This window comes from Diospyros lotus, chromosome 15, assembly GCF_014633365.1.
Source record: "Diospyros lotus cultivar Yz01 chromosome 15, ASM1463336v1, whole genome shotgun sequence".
Classification (NCBI taxonomy): domain Eukaryota; kingdom Viridiplantae; phylum Streptophyta; class Magnoliopsida; order Ericales; family Ebenaceae; genus Diospyros; species Diospyros lotus.
The window spans coordinates 15,514,860-15,536,831 of NC_068352.1; the positions used below are offsets into that span (position 1 = coordinate 15,514,860).

The 21,972-nt window shown below is 41.9% G+C and overlaps 2 protein-coding genes across 2 annotated transcripts; both read left to right on the forward strand.

Moving 5' to 3' along the window:
* Nucleotides 1-16,281: 16,281 nt before the first annotated feature.
* Nucleotides 16,282-17,283, forward strand: LOC127791590 (uncharacterized). Its single transcript, XM_052321574.1, has one exon. It carries the CDS (start codon nt 16,282-16,284, stop codon nt 17,281-17,283), a length of 1,002 nt encoding a protein of 333 aa, XP_052177534.1.
* Nucleotides 17,284-21,138, forward strand: LOC127791591 (uncharacterized). The gene has a single exon (XM_052321575.1). The coding sequence runs from the start codon at nt 17,284-17,286 to the stop codon at nt 21,136-21,138; it is 3,855 nt and encodes a 1,284-aa protein (XP_052177535.1).
* Nucleotides 21,139-21,972: the final 834 nt, after the last annotated feature.

Genomic DNA, 21,972 nt, shown 5'->3' on the forward strand with positions numbered 1-21,972 from the left:
ATTCAAATAATCAAAGGGGCTTGTAGATCAATTGAGAAATGAGAGGCTTGGGCTAAGTGGAGGTCTTGGGTTCAAATCCAATCCCATACACTTAGTTAAAATATTTCTTAAGATATATATACTATAAAAATATTATATAAATTAACCCAAAATATATTTTAAAAAATATTTTTAATAGAAAATAATATTTTTTATAATACATATGATACAAAAAAAATATTTAATAAATTAATCTTATAAAATATATTTAAAAAATAGTTTTAATAGAAAATAATATTTTTGATAATGCATATGCTATGAAAATATTTTATAATTTAATCTAAAAAATATTTTTAACAGAAAATAATATTTTTGGCAATACATATGCTATGAATTTTTTTTATAAATTAATAAAAAAATAATTCGATACTAAAAATAATATATTTAAGAAAAATACTTTTTTGTTAATCATCAAAAATACTATAATTTGTATATTAAAAATTCTTTTTTTATTAATAATCAAAACTTAATTAATTTGAGTAAGTTGGCTCAACAGAATCCATTGACTTTTAGCGTGATGTGAACATTTTATGCGATCTCAGTTGGCCAAACTGTGGGAGTCCTTGGCCAAGACATATACGATTGAAAAGGAGTTTTCGATGTTGAAAGAAATTCTGATGTGTCATCTCAATCACCCCAGATTGGATCTTGGCACAGTCATTGAGTTCTGTGAGTTTAGTTAATCTATGGCTTTTACACAATCGGGATGTGTTGTGCCACGAGAATTGGGAGCAAGGAAATTGAGGATTTTAAAGGAAAAATCAAAATCAAAATCAAAGCTCGTGCTAAAGCCTCGTGGTCGGCTTTGCGACAGTGTGCTGCAAAGCCATGTGGCTAGGCCTTACGGCTTTGCGACCGTGCCTTGCGACCTTGCGATCCTGCCATGCAACCTTGAGGCTACGCCTTGCGACAATGAGCCTTCAGCTCTTGCGGCTGTGTGCCGTGAGGTTCACAAGGCCTTGCATCAAGTCTCGCAGCAGTATGTGGCAACTTACCGCAAATGCCTTGCGGCAAATGCCCTCGCGGCAAGCCCAAAGACCTCTTGGCAAGACCAAGACTCTATTCAATAGGTGCCACATGTCAGCACCAAACATCCTTGAGAATCATGCCATATAAATACCCAACTACATTTTCACTATTTTTGTGGATAGTTATCCGGATCTAATACTGACTTAGGCATCGGAGGGTCGTCGCGGGCGAGGATTCCCGCAAGCCTTCTTACCCATTTTCTAAGCATCAACACGATCATAGCCTTGCGGCAAGACCTTGTGGCGAAGGAAAATCCTTATGGAGAAGTCCAATCCTTGTGGCAAGAGTCTTGTGGCAAAGGAGCTTGTGGCAAAATCCTTACGACAAGAGTCCTATGGCAAAGGAGCTTGTGGCAAAATCCTTGCAGCAAGACAGAGTCTTGTGGCAAATGAGCTAATGGCGAGCATCCTTACAGCGAACTCCCTTAAGACAACTTCTCTTACGGCAATCTAACTTCATTAGACACCGAGCTCGAGCAAACCCCACATCATAAATTTTAATTGTTGTATTTTTGGCAACAACAAGATGTTAATTAATGGAAGGATTATAGTGCACGGTAATCAAAAGGCCAAATAGGTTCATTTGAGGTATCAACTTCATTCCCGATAGAATCATATTGATATAATGCTAGTTATCATTCAAGACTTTTCGGGGTGCATTAAAGAGATTGAGAGATCTCATGATAGGTTAAAATGTTTGATTAGCATAAAAGAGTTTGATGTCTTCTGATTGCTACTTAGTGGTGAACCCAGAACGCCACACCCAATGGTGAGCATAGCATTGGATTAGTGATGCATAACTATCAATGTGTTCTTAATCATCATTAAGGAGTTAATGATGATGGTGTGTTATTAAGGGATTAACAAAGGGATTATTAGACTTATTGGGCATGTTCTCTAGGATTTTTTCCATTCGGTTGAGCTTACTTTCACTGGAACCACATCCTTCTTCTTATCGTCCATTGCTCGTGGCATGATTCCTAGAGCGACCACGGTAACTGCTATCATTGCCTTCCTCATCTCGATTTTTGAGATTCATGTTCTTCCGAGTATTCACTATTTGAAAAAGAAAAACCAAAAACACTTATTGAACCATTCTAGGTTCCTTATTCCCTAGAATCCTCGATCTATATCGAATCATTTTGAACCTCGATGATTCATACCTTCTATTCACAAACCTAACTCAATAGCTAGGTTATGTCATAGCAGCCTAACCATCCATGACTCGATCATTTTTTATAACTACCAGTTATCCTATCATTCAGTGTAAGGATTTCGACTAAAAATAGTCTTTAAATTTCAAATAGGGTTTTGCCCTATGAATGTGATCCCTCAATAGTCCTTAAAACTTCCATTGACAATCCCTAAATCTCCAAATAAAACTTCGCTTTGATACCAACTGTTACACCTCGCTTTTCTCAAGCGTGGGTTAACTTGAGATTTTAGGAATATATTTTTTTTTCCAACACACTTAACGTAAATCATTTCTCAACAATGTCGTTCTACCTTCTCAGCATATCAAACTTAAAAATCATTAAGTTAAGACAAACAACATCATCATAAATGTGAAAGCAAGATCGAAACCTCAATTGGTACATAAACCGTAAACACTATATTTATAATGTGGAAATCGTACAATCGCTTAACATGACATCTTCAAAACAAAATACATAGGGACACATCTCTTAGCAATAACAACCCAATATCTCAAACATAGTCAAAATATGTTAAAGATCACCTATGTAAACAACAACTACATCTTGATAATCTTCTTTCCCATGGCATCGTTGCTTTCACCTGGAATGTTTGAATATTGTAGGGACATAATCTAAATTAAATGTTGAATCATCTAAGTAAAGATTCAAAAATATTTTCATGAATATATGCAAGACTATGAAACAAAATGACATATCCCGACATGACCAAGTCCAAGAGAATCCTATATAGCGCTTAACCCATACAATGAGGAAAGAGCAATCTCTTTGAAGGCAACACAACCACATCGACACATTGGCACAACATAGTCCTAACTTAAGAGGGCAACATCAACGCCTCTCCCTGACATAACGGAAAGGTCAAGGTCAACATAGGAACCTGAGGAATCACTCTACTACCAAGTTAGGGATTACATTTCCACTCAAAAGCATTCTAAATCACATCAACACAAACCTTGCCCACAAGCGCATCACATCAACACTATTCTTGAGAATCCACGTCCACCTCGAAAATAATGCTATCGCTCAAAGGAACCTAGGGTGGTGTCCACTCTCAGTCCCGCCACTTGAGCCAATCGAGGTGGTGTCCATTCATAGTCCCACCACTTGTGGACCATCCAAGATGGTGTCCACTCTCAGCCCTCGCCACAAGTGGGCATTAGTCATTGGCACGCTTCCCTAGTACTATCACTCAAGTTCCATAACATAGGTTGACATCCCACATGGACAACACAAAAAACATGCCAATGCCACATACCATGATTCGATGCATCGTATAAAAATAACATTTCAATGTACACAATTTATCGCACAAAATTCAATACATGTGCTGTTCACATGCCGGTCGTCTTCTCCAACTCCGATTGCCGGCGATTACTTCGATACTCGATTTTCTTGCACCACCTTAGCCTATGGACTATTCCGATCATGATGGTACCTTTGGATGCTTGAAACAATGACCAAAAGTACCCCAAAAGACCATTTAAACCCTCGATTTTCAATGAGTCCTGATTTTCCAGTCACTTCTCAAAACCCCCTTAAACCGACACCAAAACGCTTCAAACTCTCCAGAAATGATCCTTGTCACCTCAAGAACAAAATCCCTCTATCCAATCCCTCTAAAACACTCCAAAACTCGAGTAATTTGATGCTCAAAACTGAAAATTCTTAGCCCCTACTTATTGCAAAAATCCGGCCACATCTCAACCAATCAACGACCAAGCTTGGTCCCCAAGCTTCGGCCTAGGTCTTGCTGGCCCTAAGTGGTCCTCACCTGCCTAGATGCGGCCTTTTGTGGTCAAAATTGACGATGGGAAAGCTGGCCACCATCCATGGCAGTGTTCACACTATAGGTTTGAAAAATTACACTTTGCCCCCTAGTTTTTCCTAATCGCATTTCAGCCATGTTCATGAAGCCCCTGAGTTTTTTAATAATTCCATTAAGACCCATAAGTTCTAAACTCTTTATTTTATCCCAAAAAATTTAGGAATAACGTATTTTCGACCTCACTCGAGCAAAATTAAGAGTTTACAGTTAGCCCCGAATGTATGATTTGATTGTTAATCCTTTTGTTTCAATCTGAAACCATTTCAGGGTTGTTCCTTATGCAAAAATTGAATCTCTCGGGGTTCCGTTGATTTTTCGAAAGTTCCTCACGATCATTCGGTTTCTCAGGTTGAATTATATTTGTAATGAAAACTGTCGTTGCTTTGACTGTTTTCAATATCATAAATCACGTCTCGAGATACTCGTCAATGACATACATTTTTTCTTAGCTATTTATGTTCCAGAGTACTCCTTGTAGTCAATTCGATCGCTCATATATGTGAAAAATTACACTATAACTTCAAATCTTTTGAAAATTTTACTTATGCCCCAATGGAAATTACACTTAAGTCCTCAAGAAATTTTCGGGTATTACAATGGCTGTGGCTGTGTACGATGATAATAAAATAGGGTACTTTTAAAAAAATATTAATTGTAAAAATTTATTAACGTGGTTGAAAGAGTAAAAAGGGAGAAGTGAATTTTTACTGGCTCTAAAAAATCAAAAACGTTGACTACAAATATAATTTCCCAAAAAACTTTCCTATGGACATTTTTCTCCTTAGTCACGTGAACTACTTTTCCCCCATGCATGTTAGGTGGCAATCTTGTTACTCTTTTGATAAATAAATTTGTCTCAATAATATTATTTAAAAATAATATTCTTTTAATAAAATACCCTTTACCGAACCCATCCACATAAAGTTGAACTTTTTCCCATTTTGGTAAATCTCGGCCACGTCAAATGGCACCTAATATTTTAGCCCAAAATTGAGCCTAATTAGGCTATTTTCTCTCTAAAATTAGGAAAATTAGGAGATTGGTTGGGGACTTTGTGACAACGCTCATCACAAATAAACTCTAATATTTTCTTTAGCAAAATCAAAAGCATGCACGCATAACTATGCAAGAAATGAAGGTTTGCAATATGCACCATCTTAATATTTGGTTCATTGGGAATATTTTTTTTATTTATTCTTTCATCATTAATGTCACCATGCAACATTGGTGCCCTGAAAAGGTGTTTAAGGTTTTCAAATCCAGGCACGTTCCATGAGGTCTAAATTTCAAACGGCCAATTTAAGATTCCATTTGGATTCAAATTTGGTGTGAATTTGAACCCAAAAATAGAAAAAAAATTGACACCAAAAAAGAGTTTCATTTAAAGTGAGAATTTGAAATGCAAATAGTTCAAATTATAAATCCTAAATAACATTTAAAATTTCTCCATCCAAACGCAACCTAAAGGAATTTCAATTTCAAAGGGAAGTCCTCTTCATCACTGTGATGTTGCTTATAAGTTGAGAATGTTTAGTAGTATAATGAAAAATACATAATATTAAAATCAATATTAAATATGGGCCAACCCAATGTGCCAATTGGGTTGGAGTGGGTGATCACCCACCCATACATTTGCATACATCAAAAGATTCCACTTTTTAACAAGGGTGAAAGTGGGTTTTCAGACTAAGCTGACCCAGCTAGCACACTAGGTCAGCCAATATATATATTAGTGTCCTAATGGAACACATTAGACATTCAGTTGCTGTAGATATTCGTTAGAGGGCTTATAAGATGCCTTCAGTGAACTAAGAAGGCCAGTGTTTAAGGCACCACTTTCCTAAGCTAAACTGATCACCTGTTTAATACCCATCTATTATGTTGCTTCAAATGGTTAGTGTTTCTTCCTAGCTTTCAATAATCTATTAGATGCTTACAATTGCATATGAAACAATGACTAAATTTAAGGCCTAAGCAATACATGACCCATTATCTTGCAGTATAGGCCTCTCAGCATCTTTCTTTGCTCCCAGATTCTTTTGTGTCAAGTAAATCACCACATTAATGGCCAATGGTCTAGGTGATTTGAGTTTCATAACACTTTAAGTAAGACATTGGAGAGGTAAGCTCCTTCTGAATATGATGGACCAATAGAATGATCACAAGCTGCTCCTGCCTGACGTATAATTGTGACCTTCCTCCTAGCAACTGATGCAGCAGCCTGGCTAAAAGAAAATCATCTTCATAATCAACTACAACTTATCCTAACCAAGTTAGGGTCACTGGCACGACATTCATAGTCAATTGACTTTTAAAACTCATATTAATAATATGAATCCATGCAAAAAGAATGCAGTGAGGGAATAAGAAAATTGCACATATATGATTTTCTGCTATGGCCAAAAACTAAAAGAACATGTGTAAGCACAAGGACAGTAGAAGTTACTTGCCTGAAGAGTGTGCAAGAACATTCCACTTTGGGTCATAGCTCCAGAACATGAGCAAGTCATAAGAAGACCACCCCTCCTTGTTAATTGCATTGCCAAAGCGTTTAAATTTCTGTACAAACTAGATGCACTTTGTAGAACTTGGATCAAGTATTAACCAAATAAATAACCCAAAACATAGAAAGAGAAAAAAATATAGTTATTGAAGACGATTCTCTTTTTTTAGAGAGAAGAAATGCCTAAACATACTACCTTACCCTTAATGCTTCTAACAACTGGAATATTAAGAGAGTAATTAAGTTGCAAATCAAACAACAATATGGAAGCCTCCTTTAAAGGATTGTAGCGTGGTATGCATAAAAGATTTGTAGAATTAATATCTAAATTCCAAGAACATTCATGTCAAATCACTAAGAACGAAATAAACAATAAACGGAAACGTACATGTATCCATTGTGATGATTGATTAAAACGGGTCTTTTGATCTTCCAATTGATTCGTAGTTTCTTAGAATTTCTCTATTGATAGGGATACAGAGATATAAAACTTCTTAATCAATTGGGGTCCATAACCCCTTTATATATAACTGCTAAAAGCAGTTAACAACTTCTAATATTTCCAAATTGACCCCTCATCAATTTAGAAATATAACTTATGTCTCTATACATTAATTCCATGATAGTTTAATACCCAATAGCCCAAAAATAAACTTTATAGATCACTTTTAAATGGCTAAACTTTAAGATAGCATTACACATTTAAAAAATACATTTGTGGCCCTATATATTGAATAATTTATTTTCAACAATCTCTCACTGGGCCACATATGTAACCTTACAAATGTGCACAAACTTATGAGCTCCAAAGTTTTTGCTATCACTATTAAGGGTATTTCCGAACAATCTCATCCATTAATCATACTGATATAGGATCAATGTAACACCCCCTCTCCCAGAACTGCCCGAGAAGAGGTGCTACTGGGGTTAATAAAATAAACTGACTGATAACTGAATTCTGATACCAATACTGTATATATCAATTAACCGTAATAAGACTCTGAGTCAACAAAAACTGAAATCATAATTGCATCTAAGGGAAATTCCCTAGACTGGAAAATAAAATGAATCTAAACTGATCAAGCACTAACTAACAAACTAACAACTAATAACTCCCAGACATCTTTGGTCTTGAGCGGCTCCACGTACACACACTACTGGACACTGCTGCTAGGCCCCACGTCTGGTACTCCCCCACTAGGACTTGGAATGGTGAAGAGTACAAGGTGAGCTACAAAGCTCAGCAAGTAATAAACTAGAAAGAATAACTGAAGCTGAATCGAAGAATATCGATACTGATAAAAATACTTACTGAACTTGTACTGAGAGATATAATAATCACTGGATGGCATTTATAAGATGTAATGCACATAAGCTGTAAACTAAATGCAGGTATGCAACTTTGGCCCATAGGCCCACATAACTGTAACACATACCTGACTGATCTGAGTCCTGCAAACATAAAAACTGTAAGCACATACTTTGGGCAATATGCCCCTAGCTCCCTGGTCGACATCAGGCGAGCAACTCATAACTGAGATATAATTGTACTGATACTAGTGGGATCCCCGCGGACAAGCCGCCTGGCGCGCATAATGCAATGCTCATATAAATGCTAGCACACGATATGTAGTGCTCCACATAAGTCATGCTCAATGCTCATACAATGTGTATGCACATAATCTCACAAAATAATGTTGACCATGTCATAATGAACTGCTAAACATGGTATATGATTTTTACTAGAAATGTTGAGATTCAAATATTCTGAAATTTCTAAGTATAGGCATGGCATATTGGATTTAGTCTTATCTTGGCATAAAAATTCAATATTTGAATAATTGAATATTTATATTAAATTTAATACTTGAATCAAGAATTTATTGGAAGCTATTTGGATGCCATTTGATACTATTTGGATGATTGAGAAAGTCTAAGGAGGAAATTTGAATGAAAAACAGCTCATTCGAATGAAAAAAATGGATTTCAGCAAGCTCATTCGAATGGCAGAAAAACTCATTCGAATGACAGAAGGCTCATTCGAATGACTGATGATATTTCAAGGCTATTCGGATCTGATCTGGGACTCATTCGAATGACTGATGATATTTCAAGGCTATTCGGATCTGATCTGGGACTCATTCGAATGACTCTCAAATTCATTCGAATGAATTTTGAAAATTTTCAACTTTTGAACTGGAAAAACTTGACTCATTCGAATGCAACAGTAACCTTATTCGAATCAATTTGAAAGTCATTCGAATGACAAGAAGGCTCATTCGAATGCTAAGCTATACAAAGCAACAACTTACTCACATCTTCAAGGGCTCATTCGAATGACAACAAGGCTCATTCGAATGACAGTCAAAAACCTCAAAAATACATACGAATGATATGATAATCACATGACTCATTCGAATGACCCAAAAACTCATTCGAATGACTGGAATATTATAGGGGAAAAGCCTACGATAACACTGAAACTTATTCGGATGCTTTGAAACTCATTCGAATGACTCAAGGCTTATTCGAATGACTGGATTCTTATCAGGTATACAGCTTACGATAACAGAGAGCAAATCTTTCATTCAAAACTTATCTTCACTACACCATTCCAAAAGAAATCTTGGGAGAACAATCCCAATTGATATATAAACAACTTGAGGGATGATTTACTGATCATAGCTAATGAAAAACGTTGCAAGAAACATGCCTGAACTGATTGATACTCACTGTAAGCATGTAAATACATATATAAACATGCACTGATCTGATATAACTCACTGTAACGCACATATTTGAATATATACATGCACTGGAACTGATATAAATTCTGAAATATGATATCAACTCAATCAAGACCTGTAAGAAAGGATTACAGGGGAAGGATACTTGCCTTATGATCTTATTGATATAGCTCTTTTGTGATAATCCAAGAATATACCGAGAACGATCTCGGTGCATCTGAATCCCTAATACAAAAGAGGCATCACCAAGATCTTTCATCTCAAAATTCTTTAATAGATATCTCTTGGTTTCATGCAACAAGCATATATCATTAGTGGCAAGCAATATGTCATTAACATACAAAACCAGGAAAATATGTTTACTCCCACTGAATTTTTGATACACACAATCATCCATAGCATTAACCTCAAAACCAAACGAGATAATGACTTGATGAAATTTGTGGTACCATTGATGGGAAGCTTGTTTGAGCCCATAGATGGATTTTTTTAATTTGCAAACCATATTCTTTGGGTCTCCTGACACAAAGTTATCTGGTTGCACCATATAGATCGTTTCATCAATGTCGCCATTAAGAAACGCCGTCTTAACATCCATCTGATGTAACTCAAGATCCAAATGTGCAACAAGCGCCATAATAGTTCTAAAAAAGTCTTTCATAGAAACCGGAGAGAAAATCTCTTTGTAGTCGATGCCCTCCTTTTGGGTAAAGCCTTTAGCTACAAGACGAGCCTTATATCTTTTCACATTACCTTTCGAATCCCTCTTAGTTTTAAATATTCATTTACAACCAATGGGTTTCGTACCTATTGGTAATGAGACAAGATCCCAAACTTTATTATCTTGCATAGACTTGTACTCCTCATTCATGGCATCAATCCACTTTTGAGAGTTAGAATCTTGCATGGCTTGATGGACATTAATTGGATCATCATCCACCATTCCAATATCTTCCTCACGTTCTTAAAGAAATACTATATAATCGTCTGGGATATCACTTCTTCTTTCTCTAGTGGATCTCCTTAGTTCATGAGGTTGTTGAGTTTGTTTTTCAGGAATAATTACTTCATTCTGAATGGGAAGTTGTTCAACATTGTCTTGTTGAGGTTCCTAATTTCTTTCTTGATCAATGACAGGTATAGAAGCCTATACATTATCAAAAATAATAATAGGAAACGAAACCGATTCCTCCTCAAAGACAATGTCTCTAACCTTATTTCTCCCCCCAAACTCAATATCCTCAAAAAATGTTGTAGTTCCCGTTTCAAAAATTGACCTAAGTATGGGATCATAAAATTTGTAGCCCCTAGATCGCTCAGAATAACCAATAAAGTAGCTGCTCACTACTTTGGAGTCCAATTTCTTTTCATATGGCCTATAAGGCCTTGCCTCAGTTGGACATCCCCAAATGTGAAAATGCTTTAAACTAGGCTTTTTACCTGTCCAAAGCTCATAAGGTGTTTTGGCAACTGCTTTAGTTGGAACTCTATTTAGAATATAAGCTGCAGTCTTTAGTGCTTCTCCTCAAAGTGATTTTGGTAAGGTAGAATGACTAATCATACTCCTCACCATATCCTTAAGAGTTCTGTTTCGTCTTTCAGCTACACCATTCATGCTAGGAGATCCTGGCATAGTGTATTGTGGGACAATTCCACATTCCTCTAGGAATTTAGCAAATGGTCCTGGACGTTGTTCGCCTGAATCGTCATATCTGCCATAGTACTCACCACCATGGTTAGACCTGACGATTTTAATTCTTTTGTTGAGTTGATTCTCAACTTCAACTTTAAAAGCTTTGAATACATCCAAAGACTGAAATTTCTCATGAATGAGATATCGGTACACATAACGTGAGTAATCGTCTATGAATGAGATAAAATATTGTTGATCATTCCAAGAAGCCGTAGGGAATGGTCCACAAATATCTGTATGAATCAATTCTAAGACGTCTGAAGTTCTATTGGCACCTAATCTCTTAGTTTTGGTCTGTTTTCCCTTGATGCAATCAATGCAGACATCAAAGTCTGTGAAGTCAAGGGAATCCAAAATGCCATCAGACACAAGTCTCCCAATTCTAGCTTTTGAGATATGACCTAATCGCTTGTGCCATAATAACGCTGAATTTTCTTTGTTTAATTTGCGTTTAGTACCATGAGATTCCACATGCAAGGTTTCATGATATGAAGCAACAATATCAAGCAAATATAGGTTATCATATGCACATAATGAACCAGTACCAATAACATTTGAATTTAATGAAAGACTAAACTAATTGTTTCCAAAAGAACAATAATATCCAGATTTGTCCAATAAAGAAACAGAAGCCAAATTCCATCTAAAAGATGGTACAACAAAGTGTCTTTCAAATCCAAATAATAACCAGTTGCTAATAATAACCTAAAAGTGCCTATTACATCAACTTCCACCGATTTTCCATCACCAACAAAGATGTATCTTTCACCATCAGTTGGCTTTCGGTAGCTCAGGCAACCCTGCATAGAAACACTTTTGTGAGTAGTAGCACCAGAATCTAACCACCAAGTGTTTCTAGGTACTAAAGCTAAATTAACCTCAGAACAGACCAAAGTAAGAATTGTACCTTTCTTTACACGCCAAGCGTGATATTTGGCACAATCCTTCTTCACATGTCTAGGCTTATTGCAAAAGAAACAACTCTTATTGTCTTGTTGTTGTTGTTTCTTTTGTGCTGGACCCATAGGAGTAGCTTTATATCCTTCTTTCCTTTCTTGCCCTTATCTTTAGAGGTGCTTGCCAAGTGAGCACTTTCAGTTCTATCATGCTTCAACCTTTCTTCCTCTTGCACACAATAGGAAATGAGCTCATTTAGAGACCATTTCTCCTTCTTGCAGTTGTAACTGACCTTAAACTGATTGAAGTGTACTGGATGCGAGATTAATACCAAATGCACAAGCAAGTCATCAGATAGCTCAAGCTTTAATCCCTTAAGTTTTGAAGCAATGTGAGACATTTCCATGATGTACTCCTTTATGTTACCTTTGCCTTTATATTTCATTGAAATCAAGCATTGCAAAAGCGTGCTTGTTTCAGCCTTATCATTTTTTGCAAAATGCTTCTCAATTTTGGCAAGGAACTCCTTAGCATTAGTTATCCCTTCGGACGCTGCACCCCTAAAGGCTTCCGGAATGCCGCACTTAATGATCATAAGACTCGTGCGATTTGAGCGGTCCCACTTCTCAAAGTTCCTCCTATCATGAAGTGAACTTTCATCCGTAAGAGGAGCGGGTTGCTCAATCCTAAGTGCAAGGTCTAGATCCATGCAGCCTAGAACAATCGAAATGTTCTCTTTCCAATCCTTGAAGTTTGTCCCATTCAATATGGGAATTGAATTTATATTGGTAGATATTGTAGTAGCAGACACATTAGCTGTATTAGGGGTGTACAAAAAAATTGGTTACCGGTCGAACCGAACCAAACTGGACCAAATCGTGCGATTTTTTGAGTGTTATGGTTTGAAACGGTTTGGAAAATGTCCAAACCGGCGGTTTGCGGTTTCAACATTTGGCGGTTCGGTTTGAAACCGAACCGCTCGAAAATAAATATAATAAATAAAAAATAAAAAATATTTATTACTATAAATATAAAAGCCTAAAAACCCAACCACCCCAACCCTAATCCCTCTTTCATTCTTCCTATCCTCTGTTCCGCCGCCGCACCCTCCCTCAAATCTGATCGTTGATCGTCTCCTATCCTCTCTCCCCTACCGTCACACTCTTCCCCAATCCGACCGATGATTCGCCGAAGAGCTTGAGAAGTAGGACAGGGCTGTGGCGAGCGGAGATCTTAGCCAACATCTGGTGGAGGGGCTTGTTAGGGAGGTGGAGATGGCCAATGACAGTGAGGGTGGGGAAAGGGCTCAGTGGATAACGGATAAGCTTCATTCCTACAGGTGCTTCATTTTTGTTGTCTACTTCGTTTTTCATGGTCGGTGCTTCTTTCCTCCTTATTTCGTCTCTCCAGTATTATTTGAATTTGTTGTTTATGATTTCCAATGTACTGCTACATTGTGTTGTTTGTCATTTTTGTTTTGGTTTTCTGGGACCAAACCTTGGTCTCATGTTTTGATTTTCTGGTTTCCTTAGAAGACCAGGCCAGATCTGGTTGCCTTATGTTTTTTTTGCTTCTTTTCTTGATTTGTTGTGCTAGTGGATCAATGTAGTCAAACCGTAAAAATTGCACCGTACCACACCGCAAAATGCGGTGTGATTTTCTGCATTAAAATAGACTGCATGGTTTGATTTTAGAGGAAAATCGCATGTGCGGTTCGGCGTACTAAAATGGCCAAAAACCGGCCAACCCGAACCATGTACACCCCTAAGCTGTATAGAGAACAAAATAACCAAATAAAAAAACATGCTTAATTAATATCCATAATAAATCAATCAATAAATTCAAATAATGGTGAGCCCCATCTCAAGATACTTAGCACAACATTAATACCAAGTCTTTGGACAGTAATATTAATTGTAAGTGGTACTCTTGGTGTAGTAATCAAACACTGATAATAATTACATATCAAACAATAAATCTTCCTTTGGGCCGATTTATTGGTCATATGTATAAACTGAACAATTATCACACATTTATTACCACAAGTGCATATGAAACTATGTTAAACATTTACCTTCCTTTGGGCCAATAAATATTCACACAAGTTACATCTACACAACTGTTTATATTTCAAAACAAATTAATTTCCACAAGAGAGGTCACTTTAGCGACATATTGTTTCAATTAATTTATTTCAAAATATACATATATAAGCAAACCAATATTGGAATTTAAAATTGCACCAAAATAATTACTTTTTTTTTTAAATCAATGATCACACTTTTACTGAGTTAGGACGGGACCGGTTCGGGTCAACTCGTCCTGGATCCTGCACCTGCCCGCCCAATCCTTTGTTTCCTTTAAAAAATGATTTTTTTTTATCTTCAATAAAATTGTTATCTGGTGGAAAAATAATGAAATAAAAAAAAATTGTTTTACATTAATTTATTAAAATTAATTAATTACTGGAAACCCTAGGAATGGAGGCGACGATTAAGCCTTAACCGCTTTACCGTGACGCCGCGGCCTGGAGGCAACGACCATTTCTTTTCCTTAATGCCGCGGCTATTAGCCGCAGCTTTTCATGTTCTTTAATGCAACGGCTAAATAGCCGCTGCTTTCATTACTTTAATGCAGTGGCCATTTGGCCGCTACCATCTTCATGTCGTGGCCTCTGGCCATGGCTTTGATTTTCTTAATGCTGCGGCCAGATGGCCACGGCTATTTCTTATCGACGCAGTCTTTGACTGCGTCGCAACTGAAGGTAAAAAAAAAGTTAATTGTACAAACAATATGATTCTTAATGATTCAACATGAAAACCGCTTTGATACCATTTGTAGAATTATTATCTAAATTTCAAGAACATTCATGTCAAATCACTAAGAACGAAATTGTTATATGCGATCTCCGAAAATCAATTGACGGGCTGGGCCTGGCCCAGCAGAACGACCCGAATCACCTAAGGCCCAGCAGAGCGGCCCAAACTCCCCAGAAGCCTGCCAGACCCGAAGACCGAAAGCCATCAGTGCGGAGTCCCATTCCTTCGGGACCAGAAGCCAGATCGCTGATGCCAGCGAGCTCGCTTTAAGCGAGCTCGCTTAGACGAACTCCAAACATCACGACTCAGCTAGCCAAGAGATACGCCCAGATCAGACGACTGGAAGATCGCGAGATAATCGGAAGCGATAAACACTTACATATCGGAAGCAATCCGAATCCCTGAAGACAAGGGACCTATCCCTGATAATCCGAAACCAATAAGGAAAGCGCCGTCAACGGAATAGACTTCTTCCATACTTAGGACTAATTCGCATTATAAGCTACCCTACTCTATATATAGAAGAGGGGACGCCATTGTAAAGGGATGAATCATCAGAAAATACATACTGTTACTCTGCTAGAATAACCAGAGAACGGTCGCGGACTAGGCATCATTCTGGCCGAACCACGTAAAAGTCCTGTGTGTGTTTCTTATCTGCTTCAGTCTTCTATTCCTTGCCTTTTTGGTACCCGTTATCACGTTGTGGGCTCTCGAACTCCGGTTGACCGTTTCTGTACGTCAACATCTTTGGCGCTAGAAGGAGGGCCCGCACTGATCGATAGCAATGGCAAGAGGAAGGAATGCACGAAGCTCTGACGCAATCGCCGATTTGCCTGAAAATCATCACAACCAACCGCACGATGATCCACTTGTCATGGGATCCATCGCCCCCGCGACGGAAACCCTGGTTCCACTGGCTACCAGAGTCACTACCGAAATGCCCCCACGGGCTCCGGCCCAACCTGTCGCCCCAACCGTCGGAGTAGAGGCGGTTCAGGCCTAGCACCAGCGTCAGGAGGCTCTGGAGAGTACTGTTAGGCAGCTCGCTGATGCGGTTAGGGCCCTTGCCCGAGCCCAGTCGCAAATGGTCCCGAGACAACCAGAGTCGCTGTCACCCCGAAGACCTCGCCACCCGCGAGAGGAAAGACCCCCGCCAAACGAAAGAGAAGCCGATAGAGTTCCTTCGCCAGAAAGGTCAGTAAATTCCTCTAATTCAAGGTCCAAGGATGCGGACCTCCCGTCACGTCGCTCACCGGGGAGAGGAAGCAGGAGATCGTAGCTCCAACGGTCTGTGGACCAGGACACCGCCGTCGAGGAGTTGCTCTAAAGGGTGCAAGAACTGGAGGCACGACAAGGAGTTCGTGGCCAAAATAGTGGCTACGGAGAACGGACGCCATTCACAAAGGAAGTTGAACTCGAAGCTCTCCCCAGGAGATTCAAGGTTCCGAGCATACCACAGTACAACGGAGATAGCGACCCCTATGACCACCTGGACGCATTCAATGTCCAGATGGATCTGCAGACCACCAGCTCGCTGGTGAAGTGCCGGGTATTCCCCGCGACCTTGGGCGACATCCCGCGCGCCTGGCTCAGAAGCCTCCCGTCTCGCAGCATTGGTAGTTGGGAAGAATGCCAGCGGAAGTTCCTCGGGCAGTACAGAGCTCTGAGACGGCAGCTCGCCCCGTCGTGCCACCTCGCCAGGGTCTTCCAAAGGTCGGGCGAGTCCCTCAAAGATTACATCGCCAAGTTCCGGCGCGAGGTGAGTAACGTCGAAAGTCCCTCGGATGAAAGTATCCTGACGGTCGTCTCGGCAGGTCTCAGGAAAGACGGGAAGCTCTACGAGAGCATCTATAAATCACCCGTTGCGGATCTGGGAGAATTCTATGAACGAGCTGCAAAGGAGATCCGGTGGGAAGAAGCGTTCGGGAAGAAGCCCGCCGGACATAGAGAGGAAGTCGGAAGCTCTAACCGAGATGGGAAAAGGAACGACGGGGGAAACAGAAAGGACAACCGAGGAGAGCGGTCTAACAATCAGGTAGCCAAGCGAGCTCGGCGGGAAGAACAAGAGGACCGACCTCCGAGACAAGGCCGTTTCAACAACTATACGACCCTATCAAATTCTCAAGAAAGGATCTTCGCCATGGAAAGGAGAAGAGAGGATTTCGGGAGGCCAAACCCGATAAAAACTCCCAACAAGTTCAGAAATAGGGAGAAGTTTTGTGTGTATCACAACGAGGTGGGGCACGACACCTTTGAATGTTACGCTTTGAAGGATGCAATTGAAGAACTGATTCGAAGGGGCCGGCTACGAGACTATGTGGTGCGACCTGCAAATCAGCCACCACAACAGGCGAATCAACAACGAACGCCCACCGAGGATGAGCGCGCACCAGCAGTTCGGACGATCTATACGATCCACGGCGGTCCTCACCTCGCAGGCACATCGAACAGGTCGCACGAAAGGTATGTACGCGAGGCTAATCATGTCCTAGTGGCAGGATCTAACGAGTAGATGGGATCATCAAAGCGAGCTAGGATGGCAGTGAAAGAAAACACTTTCTCCGAGGAGGACGCCAGGGACATACACTGGCCGCACAATGACGCCCTCGTCATTCGCGCTCACATCGGCAACATGGAGGTGCGAAGAATAATGGTGGACACCGGCAGCTCGGTGAACGTGATGTACAGGGCCTGTTTTGACCAGATGGGACTCGGGCCCAAACAGTTGGGCCCATCCCTAGAGCCACTTTTCGGGTTCACGGGAGATGCAGTCGTCCCCATGGGACGAGTTAAGCTCCCATTCACAATTGGGGGCGAAGGTCGTGAAGCCACAGCGCTTGCGGAGTTTCTGATCATTGACTACCCCTCAGCATACAACGTCGTGCTCGGGAGGCCGGTGATGAACGAGCTGGATATGGTCACCTCGACCAGAGCGCTGACCGTCAAGTTTCCAACCACCAACGAAACTGGATGCGTGCGGGGAGAGCAGCACCTCGCAAGACGTTGCTACGAGGACGCGGTCAAGATGGGGACCAGAGGAAAGAAAGTAAATGTGGTCACAGAGGGAGCACAACGACCTTCAAGTCGGAGCGGGGTGAGTTACGACCTGGATCCCAGAGAAGTGGATTGCGACAAGGCCACCGGCCCGGTGGAAGAACTTGAAGAGGTCCCGATCAGCGAGGTGGACGCTGAAAGATGCCTGAAGCTCGGGAAGAATCTGGCCCCCGAGGTAAAATGCCAACTTATTGAATTCCTTAAGACTAACCTGGATGTGTTTGCGTGGAATCACGAAGACATGGTGGGGATAGCACCGGAGGTCATGTCGCACAGACTCAACATAGACCCCAGCTACAAGCCGGTGCGCCAGAAGAGGAGACCGATGACTCCAGAACGCTACGCCGCCCTTAAAGAGGAGGTGGATAAGCTCCTGGTTAATGGGTTTATCAGAGAGGCTCATTACCCAGTCTGGGTAGCCAACCCAGTGCTGGTAAAAAAGAAGAACGGGAAGTGGAGGACCTGCGTCGACTTCACCAACTTAAATAAAGCCTGCCCGAAGGACAGTTTCCCCCTCCCAAGAATTGACCAGCTCGTGGATGCAACAGCGAGGCATCAGCTCCTCAGTTTCATGGACGCCTACTCGGGATACAACCAGATCCCCATGAATCCTAACGAGGAGGAACACACGTCGTTTATCACCGATCGCGGGCTATACTGTTATAAGGTTATGCCCTTCGGGTTGAAGAATGCTGGGGCGACCTACCAGAGACTTGTGAACATGATGTTCGAAGCGCAGATTGGGAAAACAATGGAGGTATACGTTGACGATATGCTGGTTAAGTCTGAGCAGGTCGCAGATCATGTTCGTAATTTGGGAGAAACATTCAAGATCCTCAGGAGCTACAATATGAAGCTGAACCCACTAAAATGTGCATTTAGGGTGGCTTCCGGGAGGTTCTTGGGATTCATGGTCAACAGCAGAGGTATCGAGGCCAATCCAGAAAAAATAAAGGCCCTTTTGGATATGAGGTCGCCTGTAAGAATGAAGGACGTGCAGAGCCTAATCGGCCAGGTCGCTGCACTAAGCCGATTTATCTCCAAGGCAACCGACAAGTGCATCCCTTTCTTCAATACGTTACGAAAAGCCCAAGGTTTCAGTTGGAGTGAGGAGTGTGAGCTCGCCTTCCAGCAGCTGAAGGAGTATATGGGGCAAGCTCCGCTACTTTCAAAACCCCGAGATGGGGAAAAACTGGTGATCTACCTAGGAGTGTCGGCGCATGCTCTCAGCGCAGCCTTGGTTCGGGAGGAAGAAGGGGTGCAATACCCCGTTTATTATATTAGCAAGAGGTTGGTGGACGCAGAAACGAGGTACACATCGATGGAGAAGCTCGCATACTGCTTGGTCATAGCATCGAGGAAATTACGTCCTTATTTCCAGGCCCATCAGATCGATGTTCTAACTAAGTACCCCTTGAGGCAGATTTTGCAGAAGCCAGACACATCGGGTCGCCTGCTGAAATGGGCAATTGAGCTCGCTCAGTTCGACTTGGAATACAAACCAAGAGTGGTAATCAAGGGGCAGGCACTGGCGAATTTTATCGCTGAATTCACTGAAACGACCCAAGTAGAAGGAGAGACCTCGGAAGGACCATCATGGGAGTTGTACGTTGACGGGTCGTCGAGCGAGCAAGGAGCTGGGGCAGGAGTTATGCTAATAAGCCCGGAGGGCCACAGAATACTATGCGCCCTGCGATTCGGTTTCCGAGCTACCAATAACGAGGCCGAGTACGAGGCGCTGCTCGCAGGGCTGCGCTTGGCAAAGGAGGTGCGAGCTGAAGCATTGATAATTTTCAGCGATTCCCAGCTCGTTGTCAACCAAATACGCGGGGAATATCAGGCGAAGGGGGTGAAGATGGTAGCATACCTGCTCAAAGTACGCGAACTTCTAGTTCCTTTCCAACGGTTCGAGGTACACCAAATTCCACGCTCTCAAAATTCCCATGCAGATGCACTGGCTCGGCTAGCTACTGCGCGAGATACAGAGTTTCTAGGGGCTATACCGGTGGAGTTTTTAGCCGCCCCTAGCATGGAGCAACCGACCGAGACGATGGTGGTTCACGCATCCCAGGGCTCATGGATGAGCCCCATTCTGGCGTACCTACGGGAAGGAAAGCTACCGACAGATAAACTAGAAGCGCGCAGACTGCGAGCTCGAGCCGCTCGCTACTGTATCTATGATGAGGTGTTGTATAAGCGAGGATTCACAGCTCCATTGTTAAGGTGTATTGAGGGCTCTGACTGTCAGACCGTGCTGGAGGAAATACATGCTGGGCATTGCGGCAACCACGCCGGGGCTCTGTCACTAGCCCAGAAGGCCCTTCGGCAGGGATTCTATTGGCCTATGATGAAACAAGACGCGATCAACTTGGTGAAAAAGTGTGACAAGTGCCAATGGTTCGCTAATATCCCGCGGGCTCCACCGGCCTACCTTCAACAGATGAACAGCTCGTGGCCGTTTGCTGTCTGGGGTATGGACCTGATTGGGCCGCTCCCAACAGCTCGTGGCAATTGCAAGCATGTCATCGTGGTAGTTGATTACTTCACCAAATGGGCCGAAGCGAAAGAGCTCGCTGAAATCTCCAGCTCCAAGGTACAAAAATTTGTCTGGAATAATATCATTTGCAGGTTTGGGGTCCCACAGCAGATAGTCACAGACAACGGAACTCAATTCACCAGCGAGCAATTCATCCAATTCTGCGAATCATTGGGAATCCAAAAGAGCTTCACGGCCGTAGACCACCCCCAGGCCAATGGGCAGGTCGAAGCAGTCAACAAGATAATCAAGCACGCCCTGAAGATGAAGCTGGAAGACAGGAAGGGCGCTTGGGCGGACGAACTACAAACGGTGCTTTGGGCATATCGGACGACAGCTCGAACTAGCACAGCTGAGACTCCTTTCTCGTTGGTCTACGGGTCCGAGGCGATGATCCCAGCTGAACACAAGGTGACCAGTCAGCGAAGAGCCACCTTTAACCCGGAGGGAAATGACGAACTCCTAGCCGCGAATCTAGATCTACTTGAGGAGGCTAGAGACACAGCTCGCCTACGGATCGCCATCTACCAGCAAAGGGTAGCGCGTTACTACAACAGAAAAGTTCGGGTCAGATGGTACAAGCTCGGAGACCGCGTGCTACGCCTAGTACTCATCGGCGCTCGAAAAGCCAGTGATGGCACGCTAGGCCCGAACTGGGAAAGACCTTTTGTTATCCACGAGGACTTGGGAAACGGGGCATACCATCTGGCCAACATGGATGGAGCTGTCCTCCTGCGAGCCTGGAACGCGGAGCACCTCCGCCCCTACCATCAGTAAAAGTGTTTCCATTCTTATGTTCATGTTAAAATTTTTTAAGCTCGATTGAGATTAATAAATTTCTGGCTGATCAATTTTGTCGAACTTTGTTACCTGTCCTCCACTACAGCACTTTAACATTTTTTGGGGAGGGGTAAAAAACCATGGTTTGCGAGCTAGGGCCCATTCATCTTAGTCGACGGGCTATGGTTTGTGGCTTATCTGAGCATTCCTCTTGGTCCTCCCCCAGGTCGTGGTTCGCTAGCTGAGGCCCATTCATCTTGACCCAATGTCACGGTTTGGCGCCTACCTGGGCAACCACCTCCACCTCGGGCAAAGGGATCACTAGCTGAGACCCCCTTTCATCTTGAATAAAAATCACGGTCTGCGGTCTACCTGGGTGTCCCCTCCCGAGCCAACTACAAGCAGCGCCATGGTATGTTAGCTGAGGTCGCTATGCGACCTACCTGGACATATATCTTGGCCGGATTTTCAATTTCTACGCGAATTTACGGAAGTGCCCTGGTATGTTAGCTGAGGTCGCTATGCGACCTACCTGGACATATATCTTGGCAAGATCTTCAATTTAACGCGAAGCTATTCCCCTATAAACTATGCGGAAAATTAGCTAAAGACATTCCGCGACCTATCCGGACATTCATCTCGACTAAATTCTGGGCAGAGACGATGACCGATTTGGTTATTCTTATTATCCTGGCTTGGGAAGCAGCTATACGCAACAAACGCGACCTACGAGCGACTGATCTCTCAACTTAATCCGATCATAAAAAGCTCCTGGATACACTGAAAATCAGCACTTCAGGCTCATCAGCAAGGTAGCTAAAGCGCTTAGGT